This window comes from Erpetoichthys calabaricus, chromosome 8 (assembly GCF_900747795.2).
Source record: "Erpetoichthys calabaricus chromosome 8, fErpCal1.3, whole genome shotgun sequence".
Classification (NCBI taxonomy): domain Eukaryota; kingdom Metazoa; phylum Chordata; class Cladistia; order Polypteriformes; family Polypteridae; genus Erpetoichthys; species Erpetoichthys calabaricus.
In genome coordinates, this window is record NC_041401.2 from 46,852,989 (window position 1) to 46,877,636 (window position 24,648).

Consider the following 24,648-nt stretch of genomic DNA (forward strand, 5'->3'; position numbering starts at 1 on the left):
TTTGTCACATAAAAGTGTGTTCTAAAGGTATTTTAAAGAATACTTAGCCTGTTTTGCAATTAAAATGGAGATAAATGGGGCCGGAGTCCACATTTGTGAAAGCAAAAGCCTTAAAACGTACTGTCCACTATGTCCACTAAGAAGAAACAGAGGTTTTGATTTAGGACAATGTGCCCTATGTGTTTCTGAGGCTATGGAATTTTTAGTTAATCTCTTATATATATTTCTCTTCTGGTTTGTCCTGCTTCCACTTCAAAACCGGCCCCACCCACATGTAGCCGACATGACATTTCTCGATTCCCATTCGTCCTCTTCCATGTCATGCACTATACTGGCCTGCTGAGCCTAATACATCCAACAAGTACTCGAGATGCTGCCACAACGGTAAAGTAGCTTTACCACCTTTGCGGGAGCCACCTGTGTCTTTACAACAGCTTCTTACACAGCAAACATCAGAAGCTAAAAATTTTCGTGAACACATTCGAGAATACAACTCTTCTCTAGCGTTTGCTTCCATGGGTGCACAGTTAACTCAACCTCCTGGCCAAGGACCATACTGTTTTAAAATACACGGGCAAATTTATCACCAACTCTCTCCACTATATGCTAACACTTCTACCTCTCCAGGATATGGACAGTTCTATGTTTTTGACACAGCGCAAGCTACTGAAGTACGCTTACAAAATAAATCAAACTCTGCATGCAGCAAAAATGTACTTCTCCAGCTAGATTCCATGCTCAGAACCATCAACCCCTTCGCTAAATCATACAAACACATGCATGAAATCGCTCAGTTCAATCCAACGGCATCTGTACGAATGATTTTCAAGGAAAACCCTGGGCAGGATTTACGAAGATACAATGCCCCGACATTGCAGCGATTTTCCTCGGAGAAGATGGTGAAACGCCTACCGAAAGGGACATTTGCATCTATCCCATAGGCAACTCCTTTAAACAGATTTCCACGCTCAATATGAACTGCAATCCTATGGTTTACCCACTTTTATTCCCTTATGGAGACATTGGCTGGCATAAAGATTTACAACATGTTCCCGATAAAAGAACCGCCAAGCAAATAAGGCTTACTCAATGCCAATTTTATGCGTGCAGATTAGCAATGAGGAATACATTTAGTATTTTGCACTCCAGCGGCAAACTATTCCAACAGTACGTCATAGATGTGTATGTTAAAACAGAGGGCGCGCGTCTCAACTATCTCAGATTACATCTACAAGATCTGCGCGTGGAACAATACAAAGGACTATCAGACGCACTGTAAGCAAACGCTGAAAATAACAACGTATGTGTGGGCAAAATGATCATATTACCGTCCACATTTCCAGGAAGTCCAAGATACATGCAACAAAACTATCAGGATGCCATGGCCATAGTATGTAAATTCGGAAAGCCTGATTTATTTATCACTTTCACCTGTAATCCTGCTTGGCCGGAAATTCTACATGCACACTGCGTCTTTCAAGAAGTATTTATTTCTACTTGATTTCTGAATTCCTTTCTCACAGTTTCCCGTTCCTATTCTTACACCGCTGTATGCTATGGCAGGCATCGGCTATATATAATAATCTTTTACAGTGCATTATAAGAATGCATAAAAGCTATAACAGAATGAATTTATTAAACACTAGGAAAAGGACTGAGTTTAACTCAAGGGTTAACTAATTGTAACTTAAAGCTGAAAGTGTAAGAGGTCTCTGCCCCATCTTAGAGAAGCTAACAATGTAATTTTCCAAGGTCAGAATAAGGTAAATGAGTAATCAACAACCCTTCCAGAAAGCAGGGACAAACTGATAGGAAATCCCATACACCTCTCCAATGAAGCCATGCTAAGATCAATAAGACAATCTGCAAAACATGACTCTTAAGAAAGCAGTGTTCAGATTAATGGACGGATTGACTGTTGGTGTTAGTATTAAATTTCTGCATTTTAAGAGTCAAATGCCATGATGTATTAGATAAGGTGATATAATTAGAAAAAGTATAAATCAGATGAATTGTTTAATTGATTGCTCACTCAATGTACTGAGACATTTGTCCATAACTTTGTGCAAATAAAGAAATGTTTTGCTCGATTACTGCCTTCTTTGAAGGTAGAGGAACACTTTTTCCATGGCAAGGCATGGTTGTGGCAACAAAACTAAACTAGATATTACAAATTTTATCACAGATTCTTGGTACTACTTTCTTGAGATAACAATAGGTTTTGTTATCGCTTGACTAGTTGCAGTGGCCATAATGGGTGAAGTTTGGAAATTTTCAACTGCTATAATCCAAATTTGGCAGATTTTCACAGCTTTGGACTACATTTTATCTTTCTTTTGTCTCTGCAGTTCTTTTTTTTCAATGGTTATATTCTGCAATGACCTCTAACCATTGCTGCTCTGTACAAAACTATGCCGAGTGTCTGATATAGCTTCTTAGCTGTCAGTATACCATGAAATCATCTGATCTGAGTATGTACTCAATCTGCCATGATTCAAAAAGGAACCAGTGGTAGCACTACTGGCACATACATACTGAAATCAAGTTATTTTCTTATGCCTTGTGTACTTAAATCAGTTTTTTTTTAGGCAATGCTGATTCAATTACTGAATCAAACACTGACACAGTAGTTTATCAAAGGAGGAGCACTTAAGTCATATGATAGTTTTTCTCCTGAACGGCACCTATTTTTTTCCTATTGCATTCTACTGTATGTTGCTATTTTAATAGCCTGTGGAGCAAGATTCACACCAAGTGCAGTGCCAGCTTAAGGATACATGGTGACCCAAGATGGAGATCTGCACAGGACTGATTTTTTGAACCCACACCCGCCTGCTCCCGCAGTACTACATCATACGCTCGCCTGCTCCTGCATACACTTGGCCTCATTTGTTCCTCTCCCACCTACACCTTAATGGTTTTGTCTCACTCCTGCACACAGAAACACTTTGCTTCTATTAAGGAGAACAGTCATATATGGTTGATAAGCCTGTTTAACATGATCTTGTACAAGGAGATAGCTTAAGGTTTCCCCTCTTTGGCCCAGTTGTCCTTTTCACTTTTTTTGCGACAATTCTACTTCATCAGCATTGAATACAGATTTTCCGACTTGTTCCAACTTATTACTTAAATAATAATTTCCTAGTTCACCATCATGGGTCCACTCAGCTGGAGGCAATGGCAACAACTGTGGCTACCTTCTCCTGACTGCTGACTCACTTGCCCAGATCTCCCTTGGCCGAGACACACATAGCTTGCCCTACATCTTCATATACACTCTAGTAGCGCTATCTAGATACTTGGGAGGATTCATCGAATTTCCTTCTCCAACCCAGCAAGTCAGCGTTGATACCCCTCGGAGAGCCATCAGCTATGCTTTTTACAAGGGCCCAACAACACTGCTTCCACTACTCTACTACTCTTACTTGCTTTCCCACTTCTGCCTTGGCATTACATTTTCAATACTTGACCCCCAATCATTCTCATTCTCCCCCTATTTATTGCTTGCACTCTCCTCATTAAACTGTTGGCTGGTGTAGGTGCCTAATTATGTATGAGTCAATCGGCTGGACCGGGAGTGACTATACATGAATGCACAACAAGCATATCCCAGAGAAGTTCTGCTGTGATGCCACTCACCTTAGCCTTGCCCTCCAAGTTTAACAGCACTCTTTTTGTCTTTTTTTGCTTTGCTCCCTCCCCCACCATAACCTCTCGTCTATGGGGGAGGAGCGAAAGCTTTAGATTCATCAAAAATTTCCATGTCCAGTTTTCAATGAATCTTGACATTTTTGGGTCCCGTGATACTGAAAACATTGATATCTCGATGATGGGTTTTGTCTGTCTGTGTGTGTGTGTCTGTGTGTCAGGGTTTCTTTTGGACTGTCTAGAGCTAAAATGGCTGGATGGAAAAATACCAAACTCGAAACTTAAGCCTGTTATCAGATGATAATGTGCTGATTAGTTTTTGAGCTAAACTGTGCAGGAGGAACCCTCAAATACCATAATTATGCAATTAATTATGAATTCTTCTCGTCAATTGCTATCGTAATGACCTATTTTATAATCAGAAAGATTAGCATCAGAGCGGTAAATAATGTTTTAGAATAGTTTGGTTAACTTGGTTCCTAGGGCACAAAGCCTACTGAGGCTCAAATCTGAATTTTTTTTTTCTCTGTTAAAATTTGTGCTGTCATGGACCTCACTTTTGTGATAGATGCCTAGTCGGCCTTAGCATAGAGCTGGCCCTGGCCAAATGGCAGCATGGTATGTGTTGGAAAGAGGTACACATAGAGTTTAATTTTACTTTGTGAACTGATTACAATGCATTGTATTTTTTATAAAAGTTTTAGATTTTTTGATCATCATACTAAGTTCACAGTGCATATCAATATTTAGCTTTTCACACTTTCCGTGGTGTGACGTGTGTACAAACTATAAAAAAAAATACTGAGAACATGAAATAGCCAGACCAAACCATGATGAAAAAAACTGAAGAACCACAAACCAACTACTGAATTTTACAGCACAAGCAGAAACCTTTTACAACTTTTAAGTAGAATCTGGATGAGATATTGGGACAGCTTAGCTACTAGCTTAACAAATGGGATTGATGGACTGAATGGTCTCCTCTCGTTTGTCAAATTTCTTATGCTTATTCTTATTATATGCTGAGTGATTGTATGTGTGATATTTTTTTCACTGATTACTTTCTAGCTCTCTACAGGATAGAAACAGGAATTACCATCTGGGCACCAACATTTAATAATGTGAATTGTAATAGTGCTTGGAGATGACTGTTTGAGGTGAATCCACACCCCTAGGACTGAAAGGTTGCCCTGGAGGAAGTTGAGCAATAAGGTGAAGCACATATCTGGCCTCCTTTTAAAATGGCTGAATCTTACAAAACTGTTTTCCTTTTAGCTATTTTTTCTTTCCTAAAATGACAGGTTTAAGATTTTTGTTTTTACATTTTTACCCCTGCTCTTTCATCTTCATTTTAAAATTTAAGAAAGACTAGTTATTGTTTTAATTTATAGTATATTTTCTAGTTTTGTTTTAATTTATAATAACGTCTTTACTTTCGAACATAACTTACTGTGGCAAATTAATTTATTGCCACCCTTGTGGTCATTGTCTCTGCTGTGTCATTTGCACTAAAACATAAGTAATATGATAGTTATAATATGTTACTAACCCTCACCTATTCTATTTCTCTTCTCGGTACTCAAATGTGGCACTTGGTGCCACTGCCCACCTGCCAAGTTGTTTTGCCCGCCTAAGGAAAAGTCATTTCTCATGGATTCATCAGGTAGAAGGGTCCTTTCATCAGGCTGGCTGGCCCAGCACTGACTCAACTGTGGAATGGCCAAATGGGGGAGGCAGCTTGATGGCCGAGGTCTCCAGGACTCTGAACAAATCCAAATTGTGTTATGTGATATCATCTACTGTTGAATTTTGCTCTGTACTTGTAATATTTCTATTGTACTATTATATTATTTTTATTAGTATGCTGCTGCTGGAGTATGTGAATTTCCCCTTGGGATTAATAAAGTATCTATCTATCTATCTATCTATCTATCTATCTATCTATCTATCTATCTATCTATCTATCTATCTATCTATCTATCTATCTATCTATCTATCTATCTATCTATCTATCTATCTATCTATCTATCTATCTATCTATCTATCTATTGTATTGAGGATTACTTCTGATATTCTGTTCTGTGTATTGTATTGTATTCACTCCCTTTTTTTGACACCCACTGCATGCCCAACCTGCCTGGAAAGGGGTCTCTCTTTGAATTGCCTTTCCCACGGCTTCTTCCATTTTTTCCCTACAAGGGTTTCTTTGGGAGTTTTTCCTTGTCTTCTTAGAGAGTCAGGGCTGGGGCTCTGTCAAAAGGCAGGGCCTGTTAAAGCCCATTGTGACATTTCTTGGGTGATTTTGGGCTATACAAAAATAAACTGTATTGTATTGTCAGGATGTAGTTTGAATTGCACCCCTCCTCTCATTTGCTCCCTGAAATTAAACACACCCTTCTTGTACTCTTTATCTCTGATTTCACATATCTTATTGGAGTTCTTAGCAACTTATGTTATGATGCAATTATGTGATAGGGCGGGCTGGGATATCAAAGATGAGAGCCCCCCATGAATTGGTGTTGTAATTTACTACCTTATTCTTGCTTGACCTGCTTTGTATGTTTAAAGTTTTGACAGTTTTTGGCTTCTGCTTTTTTTTTGTTTTCTGCCTCTGCTTCCTGACTTTGTGCTGCTTCATCCTTGAATATTGCCAGCCCATCCCATTTTGTAGATTTTGACTTTATTGCTTTCTGGACAATTAACCTTTTTGCTTATTTCCTCTTTTCAGACCACTGCTCCTGTGCCTGCTAGTGCTGCTTCATGATGTGTCATTAGATTTTGCAACAACTGAGTTAGCCTTGTGCCACCTTATCTGCAGTCAGGATATATTAGATGTCTCCATGGTTAGAGAGCGTAACAACACCAAGCCTTATACATGTTAAAGGTGGATATGGATGAAAGATGCTTGGGGCAGTCAAAACAGGAGCCACAGTATACAGAGTTTAAAAAAGAAGACAAAAAGATTCATTGTCCACAGTGCAAAAATTAAATTAAAAAATCAGACAGATGGTTAGGTATAGAATTGGACAATCATCAGAAAATAAGATGATCAAAATTAGGAACCGTATAATGAACTTAAAAATAAACAGAGTTTGAAAATGACTGAAAAAAATATAAAGCCAAGATGTATAATAGTTTTATTATAACTCTTCCTACAGCAACTCAAATTACTAAATTTGCCATTTTTATTTTGTTATGTTCTTCTTTGTAAGAAGTTGTCATTTATTTTGAGTTGTTTAACCTTTTAATATGTACACCCTGGAGAAAAATGAAGCCTGCTGCATTTTTTCTTTTGTTAGTTCTAACCACTTTCCTAATGAACTGCTCAAAATCTGCAGCCAGACAGATTAGTAGAAGCAACCGAGACATGCATCCAAAGAAAATATACACACGGGAAATACTGATTGGTCTCAGACTCCCAGTTTTGAACATCCCTCATGAAGAAATTTTACAATTACCATCAGAATACAGCAGAAACAAGGTAATCAGAGCAGAGATTTGGATAAAAACAAAGTACTGGATTAAGAGCAAATCTTTTACATGAATATTCTCATAATTTGCATTTGATAATACAAAGCATTAGGAATGAATTGTATACAGTATCTTATGTAGTAATTCTATTTAATATAACTTTCAGAAATTGCGTTAACAGTAATAAGCACACATTCAGATGCAGATTTTGAAAGTTTTTTTTTCTTGTGAGATTGGACCAAAGAACGAAAAGAAAACCTCAAGCAGAAGATTGTGTGTATTTATCATTAAAAATGTTAGAAACCATATCATATTAAAACAAAGACCAGGTCCATAGGCACAGAACTGGACTGTTAGTGCCTCATTTAAGGCCGTTCACTTCGCCATGAGAAAGGTATCACATCACTGCCATGATTCAAACTACATTTCTTTTTTTGCTCTTAATAAATTTTGCTTCAAGTTCAGAGAATCTCCATGGTCATTTGTATAAGTCATTATCTCTGGGCATTTGTTAATAACTATTATTGTTACGTGTTTGATTTAACACGGCCCCCATTTTGTTTATGCATTGGCGACACCATTTGGAGAAGCTGTTCCTCCAAGTTGCCTTTTAGATGTCTGGTCAAGTGACATCATCTGTGTGTCACTTTAAAGTTCGGCACCACATGCTCAGTGATATCTGAGACTGTTCTTAGTATTTTCTAGTGTGTGTGCCTCTTCTATTGACCTTCACTGTATAAAATACTAGGGGGTTCGCCCCCTGCTGTCTTCGCTCGCCATCTCCCACGGTCTGTGCTACGTGCCAGCCACTTCACATCTCTGCCACTCTCGTTGTGAAGAGGGGGAAGAAAGCACCAATAGGAGATGCAGTAGCTCCTCCGAAACCCCCTCTTAAACGGTGATACAATGGGAAACAAATACAGTTTTTCGTTTACATCCTCTTTGCTCGATCAGCTGCTGGCTTGCTGTTTCTGCCATGCCACGTGATCTGCATCTCAAACATTTAAAAGCCTGTACAATAGCTGCCCTACTCATTGTCTTTTATTTCCGACCCTGAGCATGGTTAAATCTCTTGGCACAAAGTCTTGTCTCGCGGGATGTGAGTTCTTGATATTTTTTAGTTTATAATTTACAAATGGAATAAGAATCTGAAAATCTAACAACATCACATTAAAGTTTGATAAATTCTGAAAAGAATGATACCAAACATATATATGTAGGTTTTAAAATAAGCCTGATTTCAAGCGTGACAAAAAAGTGACATAAAACATCACATAAAATCGTTGCACAAAATCATTGCACTTTTAGGCTTAGGATTTTATATATAGAGGATAGATAATGAGTCGTTGATTACAAATATTGCCTAGCATTTTTGGTGTTGGTGTCTAGTTCTGTGGCATGGTGGTGCAGTGGTAGCGCTGCTGCCTTGCAGTTAGGAGACCTGGGTTCGCTTCCCAGGTCCTCCCTGCGCAGAGTTTGCATGTTCTCCCCGTGTCTGCGTGGGTTTCCTTCGGGCGCTCTGGTTTCCTCCCACAATCCAAAGACATGCAGGTTAGGTGGATTGGCGATTCTAAATTGGCCATAGTGCGTGCTTGGTGTATGGGTGTGTTTGTGTGTGTCCTGCGGTGGGTTGGCACCCTGCCCGGGATTGTTTCCTGCCTTGTGCCCTGTGTTGGCTGGGATTGGCTCCAGCAGACCCCCATGACCCTGTGTTTGGATTCAGTGGGTTGGAAAATGGATGGCTGGATGTCTAGTTCTTTTGATCTTCTGGTGTTGACCTTCGACATGTTCAACATTACAGTCCATCTCCATTTGCCATCTTCTTTTTGTAGCAGGTAAGCTTGGACGGTCTTTACCTATTCTGTGACCCAGCTGAATAGCTAGCTCTTCTTTCTGGCAATCTAACATTCTAGCTCTTCTTCCTCCGTGGAAGTACAATCAGATTGTTCACAACTAGAAGTCCTAGATGCAGTCTAGTTAATCAAGGAGACTTTAATCTTTGCCCAAAGCAGGACCATTTGCCTGACTTTAATAAATATATCGAGAGTTACAACCAAAACAAACCCAGCCTTGATTGACTGATATGATACCATTGAGAGTGTTTATGTCTTAAGGGCTTTGCCAGGTCTGGGACACTCACACAACTATACAATCAAACTTACAGTAACCTATCAGACATTACTATGACAAAAAGGTGTAAGTTAGAAGCTGGTGTGCTGAGAAGACTGAGACCCCATTGAACTACCTTGAATGTACCAACTGGCAGTGGCGGGCCGTCAGGGCCTGCAAGGCCTTCTCTGCTGGCCTAAAAAAATATCTGAATCACAAACTGATGTTAATTATATTTTGTCCATGAATACTTATTAAATAATTCCAAATAGTCTGTCCGCTTCCTTTCATAGCTTTTCCGATTGTTGTGCTGCGCCTGCTTCCAGACATGTATTTTCATATTAAAGCATTTAACCAATCACATTTCAGCCATCATTTGTTGCCAGGCAGGGTCAAAGTCAAAGAAGTCTGCCCAGAGGCCTTCACATTCCGTTCTGCAGGCCCTCTAACACAAAAATAAATGTCGATTAAACTGTTGCTTCAACCAATCAGATTTTGAGTTGGTTTCACTAGGGCCCTCTAGTAGGCGTACGGCAACGTCACTGTATTCAGACCCGTTGATTGGATAGGATGGTGCGGATGGTGTAATAGAAAAATCTGAATGAGGGCATCATGGGGCAGCTGTACACATTGGTATGTTTGGCGGTGACCATTCCCGTGTCCATTGCTTCTGTGAAGTGGACATTTTCAGCCCTAAAGTGAATTAAAACTTATGCCAGAAATATGACAGGGCAGGTTCGACTTTCAGCATTAGCTTCGTGATGGAACTGAAGCGCACGGATAATCTGTATGACAGAGTAATTGAACTGTTTTTGAGGAAAGAGAGGAGGATGGATTTTGTTTACAAATAATCCGAATTTTTGGTGAGTAAAATGTTGCGATTTTCCTAAATAATATTGCAAGTTTATGAGTTATTATTGATGTTTTTTATGTGTGTCGTGGCTGTAGCTGCAGTAGAAAGGAACTTGTTCACCCCTGGTTTGTCTGTTCAATAAAGGCATTTATTGTGGCTACAGGAGTTATCTATCTGTGATGCAATGGCTCTTTATACTGTATTTCTGCATATTAAGATGGTTTTTATAACCATAAATTAGTTTTTGAGGGGCGAGTTGATTCAGACGGAGCACTACTGAAGGCCTACGTGTGAAATGCACGGTCCGGCACTGCCAACTGGAATGCCATCTGTGATGTAATACAGAACATCAAAAACTGTGGCTTCTGAAACGATGTCAGCATTGCAAAAAGATAACTTTAGTTTGACTATTAAAATTTAGTCAAGAAATAAATTGCAAGTAACCACTGAATTAAAAGATATTTTATCTTTTTATGTCAGATAAATGGTGACTGTTTTAAAATGTCATTTCAGAAGAAATAAGGGCAAAACAAGATTATGGAATACAGGGTAACATCCAAAGACAAACTAGAATCATGATTTGAGAATAATGCAAATTGAACTTTGCCCACAGATAACAGACATTAGTGGTTATAAATTCAAAGGTCACTGTATTAATATTTAAGTTTAACTTTTTTTGCAAATAATGTGAATAATTTGTTTTACAGACTTGGTAACAAATACTTGATTTTTGGACTCAAAAGAAATATTCCAGTTGCTATGGATACTGAAATAACCGTTAACGCTATTAGATCACAATTTAAATTTGTGAAACAAGGCAAATGTCAGGAATGAGACAGACCACTGAGACTTTATAAGTGTGCAGAGACCAGCCAGTGCACTCTTTTTGCACGTTGGATTAATGGTTAATAGAGAGAATAGTTATTCCTGATCTTTTTAAAATGATTAGTGATTAGTGTCCAGTAATATTAGACCAAAATATAGCAGATAAATGATAGATATCCATTTGCTGTCCATTTAATTTCAGTATCAAAAGAGTATTTTGACCAGATAATGTTAAAACACCTCCTCCCAGAAGATACCCTCTGTCAGATCCAAACCAGCATGCCAGATATTCAGCACAAGCTGCTGAGGATACCATGTTACAAATGCTAGACCACATCTTTGTATATCTAGAGCAAGATCAAATAATTACAAGACAAATGTAAACCTGCTAAGTCTGACTTCACACTGGAAGACTTAAAGTTGGGACAAATGTAAAAAAAAAAGAGAAGGCACAGATTTGGACAATTAAACGCTTTGGAGTTTGACATTTGAATCAGTCTGAAGGTCTGAATGAAACACAGCAGGTATGTAAAAAAAACTTAAGAAGGACATGTACACAATAATTAAACTGTACAACCCCCCCCCCCCCCCCCCTTGATCATACTGACTTAGTCACCATTCACCCACCCAAACCCCACCCCCACTGAATGTGTTGTTATATATTGCCTTTGATTCTTGTAAGTCTAAGCATTATCCTCTGATGAAGACCCCTGATAGGGGTTGAAAGCTCAGGAATAAAACTATTTTATGATACGTGATTCGTTTTTTCTCCCTTCGTGGATCTCCAACTGCAAATATATATATATATATATATACAGTCAACCCTTGATATACGACCGGCTTGACATGCGAACAACTTGATTTACGACCAAAATTTTTATTTTGATTTACGACCAACATCTTGCGTTACGACCTGAATGCGATCACGTGTATCCGCTTGCGCGATTGTAAACAAACAGAAACATTCCTATTAATGTGGCACTCATTCAATAAAATGTCAGGTTTGTAAACTCTATTGGGACCTCCCCCAACTAGAAGACATGCCAAAGTCCAAACTCCGTATGGAAGACTGTTTATCTGTTGCTGGGGCAACAGCCGGCTTAAAGCTGTGCTGAGTCTCTCAGCCAAAGCAAACAGAAAAGATATTGATGGGTGATATGCATGTGATATCCCTGCCCGGCAATGGACAAGCAAGCTTCCACAGTCGCGGCAATCGCGCTTCAGGACGCACTTCAGCACGCACTTCAGTCTGTCGTTCCCATTGAGTGGAGAGTGGGGGGGGGGTCTCAGAAGAGTTCAGAAACAGTTCCTTGTATCATCGCAAGGAAATGCTGAGAAAAATTCTCGTCAGAATAACTTGTAGGCAGGAGGAGATTAAAATTAACGCAAAAGAAGCTATTGAAGTGATTGCAAATGCCTGAGCGCAAGTTAAAGAAAGCCTTTAAAAAGCCTTCAGTTTCATTATCATCCTCCTCCCTTCCTGCAGCCCAAAGATGTCAAATTAAATGGTGAGTACAGTATGAAATTGTTGTTTCTGGTAGGCTAGGCACTTTTTATTACTTTTTGGTTAGTACATTAGAAAAATTATTGGTGTTTTGGTAAATTATGCACATTATACAACCCTTTTTTTATTATGAAAAGGTTAAGTAAGTGTTGCAGTGGGAGGTTCGGAACGCATTATGGGTATTTCCGTTATTTCTTATGGGAAAAATAGTATTGACTTACAACAAACTTGAGTTACAACCAGCCCTCGCGAACGAATTGAGTTCGTAAGTCAAGGGTCCACTGTATATATATATATATATGAATGGAAGATATATATATATATATATACTGTATATATATGAGAAACCATTAAGTCTGGAGATACAGCAACTTCTTCAGGCAGTGTGCACTCCCAGCTTTGGCCCGTACCACATTAACATTAATTGACTATTGTAAACTTGTCCTACCCTGTGACTTCATGTTCACCCATTTTTCCATTCATTTTCAGGCCCACTTAAATACAGTTATAGGGAAAGAAGAAGCTGTACCATATCAGTACAGGATCTCTGAATATTACACACCCACACACTGGGATAACCGACACATGCCAATCAGTCTAATCTGCAAATCTTTGGAAAATAAAAATGAGCAATCAGGCAAAAGTAAATGTAAAAGAGAGAACATGCAAACTTCATGTACACAGCATCCAAGCTAGAATAATCAGTCCACTTTCCAAGATGTGTGACTCAGGAGTGCTAAACACTGTCATCAGCTGCCCAGTCACTTTATATGGCACACAAAATGCATCCCCACTTCTTATATTTAGTTAAATTAAACAGTCAAATTACAATTTGTGTCAGTAACTGTGCTTGTGCATACAGTAAGGATATACTACACTGTGTTGACTTATACCAAAAATACATAAGGTAAGGATAAGATGTTTATTGATATCATTGTGGATTGTGTTGTAAGCAGCAGTAAATGATTTTCATTTATTCTTTCATTTAGAAGTGCTATAAAATTCCAGATTCCTTATCTGAGTTGATAAAATACTTGTGTCACCTTATACTGCTTGCTCTTAAAGATCAAAACTTAATTTCCTAAAGATCAAACACATTCAGATCTGATAAGAAACCCATACACTCTGGTGGCTGAAGACAGATGTGTTTAATGTCCTACCTACCTTTAAAAAATAATTTACTTAGTACACAATAGTATATTAAAGTAAATTGCTAAGTAATTTGCAGTTGTGTGTTAAATATGTTTTATGATTTTAATTTTTTTTTCAGAATAAAAGTTCCTTAATACATAGCAATTTAAAAGTACTACATCTTTAAGACTCCAATTATAAAAACACAAAGGCAATTTAAAAAGTATGTTGTTTTCTTTGCAAATAAAAGAATGACACATTATTTCTGCCAGCTGCATAAACCATGTCATAATTATGTGCATGTATTATTTATATCAAACCGTTTTTCCTGTTATTTCAATATAATTTGTTCTACTGTAAGTATTTTATAAAACCTGAATGAATAAGAGCACCACTGGGATATTATGATTTAAGGGCATGTCAAACAGATGAAAAAAGGGTACAACACTGGCAGTAGTAGGAGACAAAAGTGCCAGACATTTGAGGAGACTAAATCTTTAAGCCCTCTATGTGTAAATAATCCACCTTAAGAGTAACAGGCCTTGAATGAAGAAGATATAGCCTGGTTTGAAGCTTGCAGTGCCCACCCAGGACTCTGGAGAATGGGTGACTCAGGAATGTCTGACCTTTTCTTCACCAAGAGAATGAGGCCATATTACTTTGATATGTCAAAGCCACAACTAACTGAAGTAGTTGTTTAAGAGAGAAATCGAACAAAGGGCCAGTGCTCTTCAAGACAACAGCTAGGAGGCACTGCCAGCACCTAACTAAGCAGAGATTAACTATTTTGTTCTCATTCAGGTATGAAAAGCTACCAAGCTGGGCTGTAATCTCAACACTTAAAGAGCTTATGAAAATTCAGGGGAGGAGACACCAGAGGATGCTAGAGGAAAATCAATCATAATGTCCCTGAGAAAAAATCTGACCTGTAAGGTGATTTCCTTTCCTAGAAGTAACCCATACAGGGGATTTAATATTGTTACCAAGCAGAATTAACAATGGACCAGGACTTTCTAGCCTGAAGAAGTAGCCTGGCTTGAGAGGTTATCTCTCATTATTAAATTATATTGTATAATTCTACATTTCTTTACTCAAAATTAGTTGAATTCCTCAGGTTCTTGCTAAAAGTAGTAGGCAGGAATATTGTTTCTCAGGTTATGCCACACAGAGAAGCAGTACGGTGGTAGTGAGGACATTTAAATGGGAAATATGCTGGTTCTGTAAATGGTAGGTTTGCTGTCAATGAAAGTCATGAAAAGTAACGCATCAATTACAATGTAACCTAGCTTCAGATGGACTCAGCAGTGCATACTGATCCTTTCCACTAAACTATATGAGTTACACATCCATACTTTTGTGAATACATCTTCCTTACATATGTGCGTATGCCAGGATTCAGCAATAGAACCTTGATATAAATTTTGACATATATAGTTACTTTTCTTATTCAAGTATCCTCAGATTCAGAAAGAGCAATTTGGTTTTAATAGCAGCTATGTTAACTGTGGACCACATCTTTGGCCCTTCACAGGCACTTTATATGATAGGTGTGTCAGTATGACATCCCTGTCTACATAAGTGGATGTGGGGATGGTTTATGATAAATTTCATCGGGATATCTTGGGCAAGGTGCTATGAATGGATGGAGTTTCAGAGACCATTGCTGTCTGCCAATTCATGTGCTATACCTTTGTGTCAAGTGAGATTTACTTGTGTTTAAAATACACATTGGATTCCGCTAAGGGTGGGTCTGGCCTTTTCAGCTTTTACTTTCATAGACAACATATTCCAGCACACCCAAAACTTCCAAGTCTTTCTAGTGTAGGCACCTAAGGATTGTATATTTGATGATCTAGTTCTTCTGGAGTCTTCTGACTGTTAATTAAAGTCAGTATGCAAAATCCCACTTGATATTCATAAAGTGCTAAGGTGCTCCATTATTTAGTTAAATATTGTAATCTTGCTCTGGTGCTTTGGATAACTATGGATATGCCTGTCCTAAGTAGATGAATCACATCATACACAGATACACACTCTGCACTTGTACTTCAGACACTTATCATGACACATTTGCACTTACATGCTGTGCATTACAAACTCCTTCAGCTCCACACTGATCTGTTCCCTCAGTGCCAATTCTCTCTAAAGTGGGCATTGGTCAATCATTTCCTTAATGTGGGTAATGACACCCTTTACATCTTCTACATCTCTACACAATTTTCTACACTGTGTTGTGCTGGACCAGTAACATCACTTAATAAGAGGCCCACCGAATCAGCAAATAAATTAAAAGGACAGACTCGGTTATGGAATACACCCTGGACCTCCTGGAGGTTGTAGCAAAGAAGAGAATTTAAAAAACTGAGGGTCATTATGAACAATGTTGCACATCCTCTCCCCAACACACTAACACTGAGTACTGTCAGCCAAAGAATTATTCAGCAGAAGTGTGTCAAGAAACCTTACTGGGGCTCTTTCATACCAGCAACAATATGCCTGCATAATGCCTCCTACCCTCAGGTCCTGCACACAACTGACTGCTGGAAATGGAAGTCCTCTCAGTAGCACTGCGACAGCTGCATCCAAAAAACAGGTTTGTTTATTGAGCAAAACTAAACAGCAATACTTTTCCTAAGGGCTTAGTGAAAGTGATGAATTAATTCTGATGTTTTTAAAGGCCTTGAGAAGCAACAAAACTAATATGAATTGTGACTACCCACATGCTGTTTCCAGTCAGAACACTGTCTGTATTACAATGAGAGCAATCGGTATCACTGTCTTCTTCATTATTGAGGTGATGCCCTAAAATGGCAAGCACTGCTTTTAAGATAACAATTTATTTACCTCTTTTGAAAGTCATTGTCATCTTTCTTGAGTCCTCCTTATTTAAGAACATGCTCTCCATACTTATCAAATGGGCTCCTGCCACTCAATCATTTAGCCTTATCCTGCCTGTGAAGCACTCACAAATCCATGCCTTCCAGTTATGCCTGTTAAGAGCTTTCTGTACTTTACTATATCATTTTTTTTAAATTCAGCAATGGGCAGAAAGTGACTTTCAACATTAAAACACATTTTTAAAATGTCTTTAAGAGTCCCTCTACAATTTTGATTTTCAGGCCTTCTGGGGATCCACAGGATTAATTAAGGGGTCCCAGGCTCCCCAGGATCTCTCGTTATTTTGCACCTTTATTCTTGTGTTCCATAGAGTAGTTAACAGTCAAGTGTGTGGTGGGCAGCTTCCCAAGTCATGCTTACATCCATGAAGTATGTTGCCTCCTGTCAGTGAGAAGAGGAGGAAGAGACTGTGAGATTGAGCAGAACACTGCAAGTGTTTTACCAATCTACATCGTCATCATCCCCTATGGTCAAAAGCTATAGGTAGTATCCCCCCTGAAAAAGCGATGAGTGTGATAATCAAGCCAGACCTTAGAGGAGAGCTGTTGGTTCTCTAGATTGAAAGCAGCCCTTTCAGGTGGTTTGTGCAGCTGATGTTGATGATCAGTAGGCACCCCAGCAAAAGATTTGTGCTGGACAATGCCCACTCAAAAAATTGGGAGTGGTCTCCCCTAGACTTTCTTCTATACTTACTGTAGATATGGGGATGGATATTTGAGGAGTTAACCGCAAGACAATGATTATATTCATATATTATGCATTGAAGAATCATCAACAACAAATCAAATTAATAATATATTGAACAATTATTATAATAGTAAAGTTGAATAAATTAGACTCTGCATCTGCATGAATAAAAGGTAAAGTACCACTTCCAGTTATCAGAAATAGCCCAAAAGTTGATAGAAATCTATGTTTTGTACATATGATTTGTATGAAAAATGTGGTTGACCTTACTGAAATCATACTCAAGTTATTGTGTTTACATACACACACACACAGACATAATTCCAAAAATGGTATTTTCTGACTCGGGAGATCTGATTCATCAAAATATTGAAAATGAATTTTTGGTGGATTCCAATTCTTTCCCTATACTTGTATACAAGGAAGTCAGGTAGGTCTAAAACATCGAGATTCATCACAATCTCGACATTGAATCTTTGGACAATTACAATACTTTCCCTGTACTTCCTATACGAGAAAGTAAAAAGACTAGGAATATATTGAGAAAGATGATATCTCCCAGTGGTTCTCATGGCACCTGACAATTCTCTAAGAGCAACAGGAGGCAGCATCCTGGAGTTGGACCTCCCACCAGGAATGTTACAGAAGATAAGATACATGATGAATTAAAATGTATAAGGTACCACATTATATGCTGTATACACTTGCGTTTAAGTTCTCCCACAGATAAGCTGGGACTTGATTTTTTTTAAATACCGTATAATTTCCGGTATTTTATAATGTCGGTTGTATAAGACAAATATGGAAAACTCATGCTATTGGTCCAAGAGATTATAATATGCTAACCCCCATCTGAGAGAGTAACCATGGAGCACACTGCCTTTATTTTCTAAGTATTGTGACTACATGACCAGACGGTAATATCTGAAATATCCCAAAGCGACGTTTGCACAGTTTTGTGTTTTTTGTATCTCACATCCCTTATCTACGATGGAACGTTCGATCAGAAGAAAATATGAAGCTGGTTTTAAATTAAAAGTTGTTGAAGTGGCAAAAGAAATTGGTAACTGCACTGATGCAACAAAATTCGATGTGTCTGAGAAACTGGTGCGTGATTGGAGGAAGCAAGAAGATGTAAAAAAAAAAAAATTAAGTGTCACATTTTTGAATGGGCATATATGTTGGGGTCTGATTTTATGATCGATTTTTCAGGTTTCAAGACCCAAGTTATACATGAGTATATACGGTATATTGAAATGCAGAGTTCTTTCCATGAAAAAGTAGGCCAGTCCTTTACAGATAGGAACAGTACACTAGTACAGTACTGTAAACTGCAGTAAATAAGTTCAAAGTAATATTTTACATCTAGACACTCATTCTTTTCATGAAGTCATATACCAATAATGTACAGACAATGAGTTTCACTTTCAAAAACTATAATTGTGTAATACTTACCCCTTAAGTCAGAAACAGCCTAGCAAAATAATTTAATATAGATTTAAAAAGTCATCAATTCCTGACAAAATGGAACACGGGGCTATATCAGCTGCATAAAAAAACTATACAGATAATAAAAACACTTGCTAATGAAAAGAAGGTGCATAGTTATTTGGTTTGGAAATATGGAATACCATTGCAATTTAAACTATATATTACATTCAAAATTATAAATTACTCCTTCCCATTTTGTGACTTAGACTTCATATTTAGTATAATGTAGTATCTGTGTCTCACTGGCATTTCACATGTTCTGTATTGTGTTAGCACTATAAAATACATTGGTTCAAACTGTACTTTAATTGTGAGTTTATGAAGTGAAAGAGAAGCACACCCACATGTACAGATCTGAGAACTGTATTCTTATTCTTAGGGGATAGGCTTCATAGTTTTACCATGAAAATCAATAATTCACAAAATAACAACATGAATACAATGGCAGAATCTCCAACATATCTATTTTATAACTAATTGGTTTGATTGGGTATAGACGATACAGATGTTGTAATATTTGGTATTTTCTTCTTCAGGTTTTCTGAAATGATGTATTATTTTAAGTTGAGGCAATATGTCTGTTAATCTAACTGACTGTTGTTACCTGACCCTTTGTGTATCACTCTGTGTGTGCGTGTGTGTGTGTCCTGTGAAGGACTGGTGCTCAGACCAGGGCGTGTTGCTTTTTCAGTCAGAACTACATGAGAAAATTAGAAAATGAATGGCTGTGTATGTTTCCATGTATCTATGTTTTGAAACTCTCTGCTTAGAGTTTCAGTCTCTAAATCAAACAATACAGTACATATCAACTTTCACCGTGCGACCACTACAACGTACTTTTTAAACTATAGGTGAACACAATTAAAAGCCACAAGGTAGCACAAGTAATGCAATAAAATGTCACAGTTAAACTTTGAAAACCTTGTAAAAGCCCCGTATATCCTGACAGAAACTTATTTGCTCCGCAGAGTGCTCTGTTATATGACAAACACTGACAGGCAGCATAAGAAAAATAACTGATACTAAATACACCATCCTCTGATGGAATTACAAGACGATACGTGGCCTCCAAATATTGAACTTAATCAGAAAATCGGTCCTCTCCCTGAGGATTAAATTGCATCGCCATAACACATGAAAAACATGTCTGCAATATGTTCTGGTCTGTTCTGCAGCTTCTGACACGAAGTTTTTTACACTTTGGAAGATGCACACTTTTTGTTTCACACTCAGTATAATATTACCTAATTACTGAAGGTATATAACAATAATGCTTTATAGAAGAAAAGGAAAAGAGACTGCGCCGAACTTCATCTTACCTAGCTGTGAAGCGCAAGAATTCATCACTGATATCCAAAGTAAAGAAAATGCTGTGAGATGCGAAGCACAATTAACTAAGTGATCCATGGTACAATTTATTTTTCGGAACAACTGTTTAATTTTCTTTCTCGTCCGGCTCTTTAAGTAGAAATGAAAAAGACAGCGATCCCCATGTGTAAGTTAAAAAGAAACGTGCGACCAGAAGACTGTCCCGTGTCGGACTTTATGCGAGCGCACTCTTGTTAACAGCGCTTTGGGAAATTAGCGATGAACTCTTTGTCCGACCTCTTTGTCCGAGATACAGGAAAGAGTCATACGGGTGAAAGGCACAAAGTCAAAAGAAATGCCGAAGAAGGTGGGTCTGGGGGGGACACTGGTAGTGTAATGAGAGAGGATCGCGCGTGCAGAAGTTCGAAGTTCACATCACCTAAAGATTCGACTGTCATTTTTCATGTTCCCGGTATCCAATCAGCGGGACGCTTTCTATACATCCCCCGTATATTATAAACTCTTAAATACATTTAATGATTTCGGCAGAACGGACTGAAGAAATTATGCTTTGCTATCGTATACCTTATGTACGGAGAACATGATGATTTGCTATCTCCTCTAGCAAAAGAGCGTGACAGTTCGCCGCCATCTGTTTTTAATTTCTGATAAAACAACCGTAAAGATGAGTTAGCCCCTTTTTCCCTTTGATATACATTAAACCTTTTTCTGGATATCATGGTCCATAATTTCAGCAAACACATACAAGCGAGTTTTAAATTGATTCTCGGCTGCATGCAAAAAAAACAAAAAAAAAAAAAAACGAATGATGAATGATTTGCAGATACGTTTTGAAATACAGAAATCGTTTAATCCTTGTGTAAACCACTCTTCTTGTCATCGATCCAATAAGCAGCCATTTCCATGCTTTAAGGAGCCTATGTAATTTGCTTTTCACACTTGACCTTTAGAAGAGCAATACAAAATTAAACATGTATTGGGCGCTCTCATTAGATTTGTATTTATTTTACTTTTACATTTCTCAATGTAAAATTTGTCTTATTTCATTTTGTCTCTGATTGCAACAACAACAACAATTAACATTTGTGACAAATGAAAGATTGAAAATACAGCTTAAGAATATGCTGCAGACACAATCTGTATATATTTTTAACTCGACGGACCTAGCAAGGCACAGTAAAGGATACAAAATGAATAATATAAGAGTTGTGTTCGCTTTAGCTTGGATACATTATGCTGCAGTTGTGCAGCATGGTGGCACAGTGTTTAGTGCTGCTGCCTTTTATAGCATCCTTATTTAACAAACAACCACACACGTGTCTTTTAAATGTGGGTTGACATCCAGAGTGCTAGTAAAGAAACCCATGCAGACGGAGCTAAAATGGGATCCCAGTCCATCATCATTACACCAAGTCAGTTGCTTCTAGTTAACCTACTTTAGCATGCATTGCATACATGTTGAAGACAATATGTCTACCAGGAGAAAGCATATGTATATGAGGTTAAAATGACGTGTCAAATTTTTGAACAACAGTTTACTTCCTATACGTTTTCTATGGAATTTGCATGCTTTCTGTGTTCTCTTGGGTTATATTTCATGGCACCTACATTTCAGAATTGTTCCTAGACTCAGAAGTGCAAACTAGCCCTGTGCAAATGGATATGGGTGTGTGCATGATGAGTGTACCATGGGATGAGCTGGCATCCCGTCCAGGATTGATTCCTTGTGACTCTGTTTATCTGTGACTGTATACGGGAAAAGCGTGCTTAGAAAACAAGGGATTAGTGATAAAAGTACAGAAAATATTCAGACCCCTTAACTTTCTGCACATTTTATTGTCTTGTAAAATGTACATTTTTGCCCATTTTTGCCCATCAGTCTACAGTTAATAATTCCATAATGGCACAGTGAGAACATTTTTTCACAAAGGTTTGCAAATTAATTAAACACCTGAAATGGTCATTTATAGAAGTTTTCAGATCCTTAATTCAGTACTTTGTAGAAGCCCCCTTGGCAGCAATTAAGTCTTTTGGGTAAGACTCTACAAGCTTTGCAGATCTGGATTTGAGCCGTTTATCCCATTATTCCAGACAAATCCTCTGAAGCTCCATTAAAATGGATGGGAAGCATCAGTAAACTACCATTGTCAGGTCTCTCTGAGAGGTTTGAGTCTAGATATTGACTGAGCCACTTGGTTACAGTCAGAGACGTGTCCCGAAGTCACTCTCGTTTTGTCTTGGCTGCATGCCTCAGGTCATTGTTGTGCAGAAAGCTGAACCGTCTCCCCAGTCTGAGATTGCGTACACTCTGGAGCAGCTTTTCTTTAAAAGCAACCCAGTATTTGGCTGCATTTATCCTTTCCTCAATTGTGAACAGTCTCACCTGTCCATGCCACTGAGTGTCACCCCCATAGCATGATGCTGCCACCACCGTGATTCACTGTAGGAATGGTATTAGCTATCAATGCCTGATCTTTGCTAGACATAGTGCTTGGAATTCCCACCAGAGAAATGTTAGTCTTTGACTCATCACACCAATTGAACCTTTTTCTTTTGTTCCCAGAATCCTTTAAATGGCTTTAGAATACGCTTAGGAGACTGTCATATACCTGTTACCCAAAATTGGCTTTCATCTAGCGACTCTATCATAAACGTCTGATCGATGGTGTGCTGCTGAGATGATCATTATACCAACAGGTACTCGGCAGGGGATTTGTGAAGGTCTGTTATAGTGACCATTGGGTTCTTAGTCACCTCCCTGTCCAAGGTCCTTCTTGTCCGGTTACTCAGCTTGTCTGGAAGAGTCCTCGTGGTTCCCACCGTCTGCTATTTCAAAATTATTGAGGTGACTGTGTTCCTGGAAACACTCAAAGCTTTAGAAATGCTTTTATACCCTCGCCTTGATCTATGCCTCACCAAAATGTGGTTCTACCGAGAGCATCTTTGACTTCATCACTTGGTTTTTATCCTGTCATGCAGTGTAAATTGTGGGACTGTGTGCCTTTGTAAATGATGTCCAAGCAATGAATTTTGACAGTGGTGGACTCCATTCAAGTTCTAAACACATCTCAAGGAGAATTAAAGCAAACGGGATGCACCTGACCACAATTTGGAGTGTAGCAGCAAAGGGTCTGACTACTTATGTCAATGATAGATTTCAGGCTCTGATTTTTAATACATTTAGTACATTTGCAAACCTTTTTATTTTCACTTTGTCATTATTGACACTTGAATGTAGATTGCTGGACAAAAGTTGCAAGATTATCTATTTAAAATTAATCAGCAACTCAACAAAATGTGCATAAAATGAAGGGGTTTGAATGCTTTCTGACTGTATTGTAGATTTAACCAGCAAACAAATCTAATACGCTATGAAGCAGAGTGCTTATATTATCTAGGTGAAATATGTGTTAACACTTCAGTTTAGGTATCTATTAGAAGTCTGCATGTTGTAAAACATAATACCTTTTAACATCATATAAAACACTGAAAAATGACAGTAATATTTCAGTTGTGATTTATTATCGGTAATATGATACCTAATAAAATATTTATAGACTAATAATATTTTCTTCATCAGTATGCTGCTGCTGGAGTATGTGAATTTCCCATTGGGATTAATAAAGTATCTATCTATCTATCTATCTATCTATCTATCTATCTATCTATCTATCTATCTATCTATCTATCTATCTATCTATCTATCTAAAAGCTACTAGGCATCCATTATAAGCAGTTATTAACAGTATGCCTATTTAACATCTTTGTTTTTCTCCAGGTATGCAGGTTTTCCTCATTTATCCCAAAGACAACAATGTTAGGTTAATTGTTTACTATAAATTGGCCCAGGATGACTGATTTAACCCTATGATGGACTGACACCCCCCATCCAAAGTGGGGATTCTGCCTTGTGGGAAATGCTGTCAGGATAAACTGCCATATTTGCCATGCTGCAGTTGGATAGACAGTGAAAAAACCAGGACAAGCTATATAGAGAGTTCGTGAAAGGAATCACTACCTTTGTCTTGTGAATTGTGTCCAGGTACAGTATGCTGTAGTATACATGATGGTACAGGAAATATATAAAGTACACTATGAGAAGAACAAATTCAGGTACAGTATGTTGCAGTTCCAGTCTTTATGCATATGCATACCACATTTGAAACAAAACGTATACATGATGGTATTGGAAAGGTATAAAGTACACTATGAGGAGAACAAACACGTTTTGGTTATTTCCCAGATGAAAATAGAATAGAAGGTCCAAGAGACTGCACCGACTTCATCAGGTGTATCAAAGACAAAAAGCTACATCTCTAACCTGCCTTTATATTTATTGCAGTATGGCAATAACTGTTACCCATTTTTCCTTTTGCAGATGCCTGCCGATGCAGCCTTTCATTAAGTCTATTTAAAGTGTACCATTCTTTATCAAGTTACATATATCATAAGGAAAAACCTATTTGGAAAAAAAGCTTAAAATTTTATGGCACTTTTCTTGGCACTTTATGCAGACTCCATATAGCAATATGCCTAATGACTTTCTAACATAACTGCCCCTTGCCTGATGGTAATCTCTCTATTATAAAAAAAAAAATCTTGGAAGGAGACGAGATGTGATTTTCTTGGAGAGACACTTATAAGTCCCGTGAGAAAAGTCCACGCCCAGGGCCGGAAATAAAAGACAAAGAGTAGATGACAA

The 24,648-nt window shown here is 38.1% G+C and overlaps 1 protein-coding gene across 1 annotated transcript in view; it reads right to left on the reverse strand.

Moving 5' to 3' along the window:
- si:ch211-246m6.5 (von Willebrand factor D and EGF domain-containing protein) overlaps positions 1-20,600 on the reverse strand; it is a 393,193-nt gene extending 372,593 nt beyond the window's left edge. The window contains exon 1 of the mRNA XM_028806510.2: positions 19,937-20,600. Within this exon, the coding sequence (XP_028662343.1) occupies positions 19,937-20,024 (88 nt within the window). The 5' untranslated portion in view covers positions 20,025-20,600. The remainder of the gene's footprint in view (positions 1-19,936) is intronic.
- Between the last annotated feature and the right edge of the window lie 4,048 nt (positions 20,601-24,648).